A 7,911-nucleotide genomic window follows, 5' to 3' on the forward strand; every position below is an offset into this window, starting at 1 on the left:
CACCTGGTTAGATGGGTAAAGAAATTCTGTGCCCAAGTCTTTTCACAAACATTGGATGCTCAAAAAATTTCGTAGCTCACCGATGTTTCTGTTTAGCATCGTGGTCTAAGCTTTATTATGAACCTCCTCAAAGCTTTCAGCATGCACTTCAGATTATGCTTTCATTGTGATAAAAAGCAAGATTTAATTTTTCGTGTAGCTCATTCTCTCTTTCCTACTTGCTTGTGGTATGCCTCACTGCATTATTCACATGTAGTGTACCTCACAATTGTTGTTTGCTTGTTTTCTGTTCTGGTTTGGTTTTCGAGCAAGTGTATGTTACCAAGCTTGTTGCAAAATCCATAGTAGGATTTGCACACTATCATAGTAAATATATATATAACAATACTAGGGTATGTTTTTCCAATTGTTTTCTAGTATGATGTCTATATGGACGATCATAGTTTGGATCTGAATCACATGAAAATTTGGATTCCACGCATAATTGTATATCACTACATTTGCTTAGACTACATGGATTAATTTACGATAATTGAAATAATGAGTTTTTTGGTACAAATTTGTAAGTTTGTTGGACCTAATTGATCAAATTGTAAGCTCATTGTCAAGTTATGATTTTATCTACAAAGTGGGTTGTCTTAAAAGCATATTGAATCAGGTTTATCAAGTCAATTGTGCTAACAGGAACAAGAAGTCCTTAAATGGATCCTTATGTTGTATCATATATGTTTGAAATCCATTAGGTTGATCCTTATGTTTGTTAAACATTCAGACTAAATATCAATATTTACTTTTTTTCCTTTATTATGTGCTTAATCTTAATTCTCATGTAATTAGAAGCCTCAACTTTGATCAAACCATATATAGATTGTTCGAAAATAAAAACAGCCAAGCATGGTATTAATCTCTTATATAGATTAAGGATAATGTAACATAATTTTTTGTGTATAAATGTATGACCAAGATATCTTAACCAGTTTTGTTGAGCCCTACTGTTTATTATATATTGTTGTTTAGACTTTACCTTGAGCTTTCTCTCTCTTTTAGAGCTATGATACTCGAAATAATATCTTATCTAGCACAATTTTCATGTTCTTCGTTTGCCTAGCGATTTCATAGTTAGGGTTATGCTGTGTCTTCATTATGCACTTGTTCATGTGATTCAGGAGATACATAAGAATATTATGGTGTAATCATTCCCTAAAAACATTAACGTATGTGCTTCATAATATAAACCTCAGTGATTTAGTAGACATGAGAATATAACACTCAAGAAGATGACACAATGCTTTGAGATTTCATGGGTTTTTGGGAAATCGTGGTAAACAATTATGAAGATAGTTGTTTGGCTAGTGGATTAATCCAATGCATAAATTTTTCATTATTTCTATAATCATGTCTAAAACTTGACACTTTCTTGATATTTCCAATGTTCGGTAATTTAAAACATAATCTGGTAAAGGGCCAATATGATTTTCTGATGAATTGGAAACTAGTGACTTCTCAAGGATCGAGTAGTCAAAAGCAATTATGTGATATTAGATTTTCAAATGTCATCATTAAGTTTGTATCTTTCTCCTCGATGTTATTTAAATTTCATGTATGAAGTGATGCTGATATTTTTGAAGTCAATAGTGGTCAAACCAAAGGCATCAATATGTCATAATGAATATGTTTGCACATCTATCACAGGTTGCAAGTCACTAATGGAAATCATAATAATATATAATATGTGATGGGCACATCACCAACCAGTATTAGTTTCTCCTTGTGACTCTACTGTTGATTGTGCATATTAATAAAGTGAATTAACAAAAGGACTTCCGTTTCATTAATGGGAAATGCACAAGCTCAAACTTTTAAAATCTATTGTTATGACATAGGATTGCTAATAGAACATTAATATTGCACAAAAGTTTCTAGAGGCTACATCGTTATGCTAGACAAATGCATCACATTGCATCTTGTTGGCCATTGTATGTGTTGGGCCCATAGTATGTCATTCATACAAGAGGTTCTTGAGTTAGAACTTAGAGAAGTGTATTGTATCTTACATTGTCATTGCTTTGAACCGTTTGGAACTGAAAGGTGGATTTGTAAAGCCACATTTGAAGGAGAAACCATGTCATCATGTAAGTTAAAATCATGGACTTGTAGCAATCCTTGGTTTGGTGAAAACTATAGGTTAAGGAAAATTATACAATTATGTTGTTGATTCAGGAACAACCTTTCCTATGATGTTACTTCTTGGGAGATTGCCTTTGAGTTGGTACTATGAGAGCACTTGCCTCTTGTAGGTGTAGCTAAGGACTTGAAAGTTTAACATCATTGGTACGAATCTAGAATATATACTCATTGGGCAAATTGGTTCATTCACAATTTATTAGATATTTGGTCAATTGTGTGTTGGCATTTTTGAATCTCCTTATCGCAACTATTATCGACTTGTTATGTATGTTATGACATTGAAGGAAATATTTATGTCCACTTTTCGTGTCATTGGTTCGTTTTTTGGGTTTTTACATCACTCAAAGATTTCCTAGTTGTAATATTTGAAGCATAGTTCTAGCCATACGTCTCAAATGTGTCATACTCATACGTGAATATTCGTATCATACTCATACGTGAAATGGCTCCAAGTATGATTGGAATCCATTCGTCTATATTTATATTTATTTTTATTTTTATTACTCTAAAAAAAATTTAAAAATATGAAAAATAAAAAATAATCAAGATTTTTATAAACAAAAATCAAGACCATAATTTCATTGAAAACTAACAAAATAGCATCCAAAATTCTAAACATGAACCAAAATTTATCCAAAGTTCAAAGTTCAAACATGAACATTAACCTAGAAAGTAGCTCTAAATTCATAGTACTAATAGTTAATCTCATCTCTCTACTCTTGAGGTGCATTGTCAATGTTAACATCTTGCCCATCATCATCTTCTTCTTCGAAATCCTCATTAACCATAGTTGCATGTTGTCTTTGCAATACCAAAAGCCTATCATCATCATCTTCTTTATTAATCATATCCAAAGTCACTTCTATACGGCATGAATCTCTTTCTTTGACTTTCTTTAATAGACGATGGTTTGTATGCAAGTATACCAGCTTCTCTATATGATCATGACTCAACCTATTTCTCCTCTTAGTGTGTATCAATGAAAAGGTACTCCAATTTCTCTCACATGGAGATGCACAAGTACCTTGAGAAAGCACTCGTATCGCAAGTTTACTTAAATTTGGGGTTTCTCCTCCAAATAATTCCCACCACTTAACACCTTCTTTCATTCTAGTAGGATCATTTGAAGGTGGAAGTTGAAAAATACCCTTCTCTTTAGTTTTATAAGCATGATACTCATCTAATAAATTACCTTGCATCTTAATGTCACCATTTGCATATCGCATAATGGTGTCTATCCAACTAGCATTCACCACATTATCAAAAACTTGAGAATTTTCCCACCAAATTGGATGTAAGAGATATCCAATTGCATGTAATGGTGAATGTAACATTTTGCATCTATCCATGCATAATCCTCTAATTTCATCAAGCAACATGTTATTGATTCCTTGCATTTTATTTATTTCTTCTACCATTCGTCGTGTACATTCATATATCAACCCCGTTGTTGCACCTTCTCTATCCGCCAATCGCAACACTTTTAAAATTGGTGAGCATATTTCCACTATCATCTTTACATTTGACCAAAAGGAAGCATTCAATATTATCGAAACTACTTCTTCTGCTTGTTGCGTTTTAGATCCCTTCCATTGGCACCATTCTTCGCTAACTACCATTCTTCTTAAACCACTATACACTCTATCATCCAACAAATTTGATAGCACAATGAAACTATAAGCAAACCTTGTAGTAGAAGGCTTCAACAATTCCTTTTTACTAAACTTGCGAAACATTGCAAGCACATATAGCTTTCTTGTGATGAACGTAGTAACCTTCATACCTAATCTCAAAGCATCATTAACCCAAGCACATTTTCCTATATCCTCAAACAACAAATCAAGGCAATGACATGTGCATCGAGTAAAAAATATCATGGGCCACTCTTTCTCTATCATATGTCCCGCTGCCACACAATTTGATGCATTATCCATGCATACTTGCATAACATTTGTTGGGCCAATTTCAAGAATGGTAGCTTTTAGAATATTAAAGATATACTCCCCCGTTTTACATTCTCCACTTGTATCCACAGACCTCAAAAACACTGAACCAAACATTGATGAAGCTAGAACATTAATTATTGGCCTATTTCTAGTATCTGACCAACCATCACTGACTATAGTGCATCCATATATTTTCCATTTCTCTTTGATGCATGAAAGTTTATCTTCAACAATTTTTACTTCTTCATCTAAGTGCCTCTTTCCCAATTGGAAAGAACTTGGTGGCTTATATGACGGACCAGCCTTTGCAATTGCTTGAACCATATCATGAAAAAAGGAACTATCAACCTTAAGATGTGGAATATCCTCTACAAAAAAGAATCTTCTCACTGATTCATCGGCATTTTTATTCAAACTTTTTTGCCAAGAGATTTGTAGGGATCCACTAGAATTCTCAATTGTCCTCTTCTTACATGATGAAGATGACATGTCAACTACAGATGCACAAGTAGATGGCACAACATTGGCATTAGATGTACTTATATCGACATTATTCTCACTTTCTGTAATAGAATTTTCATTAGCATTAATATTTTCATGAGCATCCACATCCAATACTAATTTTTGTATCTCATCTTTTATTGCTCCAGTGACTTTGCAGCATTTATCCACACCTTGTCCTTTTAGCCCCAAAAGATGGGCTTTAATTCGGTGTGGACCACCAGCAAACACGTGTTTGCAATATTTGCATTCATTTATATGCATTCCTTTATTGTTTCTCTTCACGACAGTAATGTGATCCCATAAAAAGCTCTTTTGTTTGCCCATACTACAATCACATTAATTTATAAATCAACAATTTAGGAAGTGAGTTAACAAATCTACAATCACGTTGATATTAATATATAAAAGAACATTAGAAAACTACAATTACATTGATTTAATAAAACTACAATCCTTTTGAGGTGCTTTTCCTTCTCAGAGTTTATTAAGTTCTATTCGATTTCGGGCAACATTGCCTCAATATAATTCATTTCTATGTCACTTTCTATGTTACTTTCTATCTTATGTTTCAAATTTCAATATCAAAAATTTCTATGGCTAAAAGCCAAAAGGTTCAATGGTGATTATCTCTCTCCAAAGGCCAAATTTCAATTAGATGAAAACATGAACAACTAGTTAAATTCTCTACATTATTACGAATCCTATATGGCCAAGAGGTATTACTTTTCAGCACATTAAGACCTTCTCAATCCCATGCAAGACAAATCACAAACCTAAGACAAAGATGCATCATGCAATTTGTTGTTTCTCTTCCTCTTTCAATTATTCGATTAAAAAAACCAAAAAAATGGGTAGTGAAGGGGCGGGGAAGGGCGACATGTCTAGTTTTCTTATCCCTTGCATCCATTATTTGAGAAAAACATGCATTTGTAGTATGTACAACCTGAAATTAAAGCTGATTTGCACATACAAACATCCATAATTCCATAATCTCATTTAGTGTTTTATGAGTTCTTGGGTTTTTGTTAAGATTTTGAGGGTTTTTTCCCAAATTTTCGTTTTAGGGTTTGATCTCATGCTCATTGAATGATTTAACAATTGTATAGACATTAGAAATACATGAATTCAGGATAACAATTTACCTTTACGCTTCCAAGAAGAATCAAACGAGACAAATCGGTAAGGCGGCAGGTTGTAGGCGGCTCGCGGGTGAGCGGGAATCAAGATTCGGGATTCGGGATTCGGGATTTGGGAATCAGAAATTAGAAATTAGAAATCAGCCTGTTCGTTTTGTCCTTCACAGAAATCTGATTTTCACTCAAAGCTCTCGATTCTCTTCACGATTTTCTCCTTACAGAAATCTGATTTTCACTCAAAGCTCTCGATTCTCTACGGTCGACTGAGGACTCTCGATTATCAGACTCTCAGACTCTCAAACTCTCAGAGACTCAGACTCATCACTCGTCACTGCTCAGTGCTCAGTGCTCACAACGCAATGACGCATCAGAAAAAACCCCCCAAAAAAACACCCAAAAAAAAAAAAAAAACCCAAACGAATATCGCGTATCATACGCGTACGTTTGCAAACGTTCGCGTACGTCCAATAAATTGGACGTACGCGAATATTAGGAACTATGATTTGAAGTATTACTAAAACAAAATGTGTTTGAGAGAGCGAATATACAACTCAATGTATCTATGATAGTTAGTTGTAAAAGAGAAATAGTGATCCTATGATATGAAACGCTTTTATGTCACATCGTGTCATTTTCCATACTTTTCTCCGTAGATAGATTAACCCACATCACGTTGATGCTTTATAGTTTACATCATTAAATGGTGGTATAATACGTTGTAACTATTCACATCCAATATCCTTCTCATAAATAACATTAGGTGTTAAACTACATATACCCTTTATGATAGATAAAATCTACCAAGTTTATTCAAGCTGCAAATTTGACATGTCTAATGTACTAAACATAAGCAAAAGTGCACTTGTTTATACTTAAGACCTTCAAATTATTTGTAAAATAGGGATGCTACGGAAGAGTTTTTGATCATATCAAATTATCTCTTTGTTTATGATATATCGTGTCATATTTCTTTTTGATCTACTTCATATATTTTTCAGCCTATTTGGAAATTAATATTTTAATAAGCAATTTACTTTTTCTACTCTCTTTGGTTGAGTCATAATTTTCATATGATTACACATAATGCTATGCTCTTTGAATGATGTGGTGTTTTGGAGTTGTTTTTGTTGTTTCCTTTACACATATTGTTTTCCTTTTGACATGTAAGTTGGCTTGTAAGATATGAGTTGAATATTATCCTATGTACATTGCCTTAAGTAATGGAAGTAGTTTTTTTTGGATTTTTATTTATATTTTTTCATATGAATACAATTTCTAAAGTTCTTGAACTACAGACTAATGGGAAAAAAGGGGATTTATGAATTACAATGTACAATTGAATGTAGTTATAATATTCTCCCTTTAACCTAAAAAGTGGTATTTTATTGAGCGTTAATTCGCAGTAATCATTGTATCTTGTGCAAATTTCATGGGAGAAATTAGGCCTCCCAAATGAGCTCTTTTGTTTATACCTCACCAAAATGATGATGCTCTTTTTTTTTTCCATAAAACATATGCTCCATTGGTATTAATAAAAGGCTAGAGGCAATATACAAATAGTATATAATATTGTTTCATCTCCACAAGTATATACAGTAACCATTCGGTTAAGTACGTGCCCACTTAAGTACACCATTCTATTAAGTGCGCATTCTATAGAGGTCAAAATCCAGATCAAAAAATTTACACTGTTTCATGATGAAATTACATCAAACCAAATTGGAACTATGTTCCTAACACCAAAAAACAATAAAATGAGTTTCTAAAAATAATAAAATTAAAAGAATTTGTTACACAATGGTGGATGGGGTCTGTTGAAAACGAAGAGAGAAATGCAAAGCATAAAAACGAATGCAAATTCAAAAGTGGTCTCTAGTTGCAACATCAATGTCTATGTCTGTGTGTTGTGTGTCAATGTGTGTGTCTATGAGTCAGTGATTTTGATTCTTGGTTAAAGAAAATAAACTTTCTACTAACCTAATTATCCATTTCCTTTTCCCGATCATCTGATTATGTCCCCCCACCCCCCATGGCCGCCTTGTTCGATTCATTCATCCTTAATTTTCTTTCTTTCTTTCTTTCTTTCTTTTCCTCCCTCCCTCCCTCGCTCACTTTTTGTGCATCTCGTTTTTTCTCAA

General features: G+C 33.3%; 1 protein-coding gene across 1 annotated transcript; it reads right to left on the reverse strand.

Annotated features, from left to right (window-relative positions):
* Positions 1-2,900: 2,900 nt before the first annotated feature.
* On the reverse strand, positions 2,901-4,693 carry LOC147854067 (uncharacterized). The gene has a single exon (XM_087331969.1). It carries the CDS (start codon positions 4,620-4,622, stop codon positions 2,901-2,903), a length of 1,722 nt encoding a protein of 573 aa, XP_087188095.1. The 5' UTR covers positions 4,623-4,693.
* Between the last annotated feature and the right edge of the window lie 3,218 nt (positions 4,694-7,911).

The sequence above is a fragment of the Azolla caroliniana genome, unplaced genomic scaffold (assembly GCF_043228905.1).
Source record: "Azolla caroliniana isolate FFs.n. ecotype wild unplaced genomic scaffold, voAzoCaro1.0.p SCAF_16, whole genome shotgun sequence".
NCBI classification, from domain to species: Eukaryota; Viridiplantae; Streptophyta; class Polypodiopsida; order Salviniales; family Salviniaceae; genus Azolla; species Azolla caroliniana.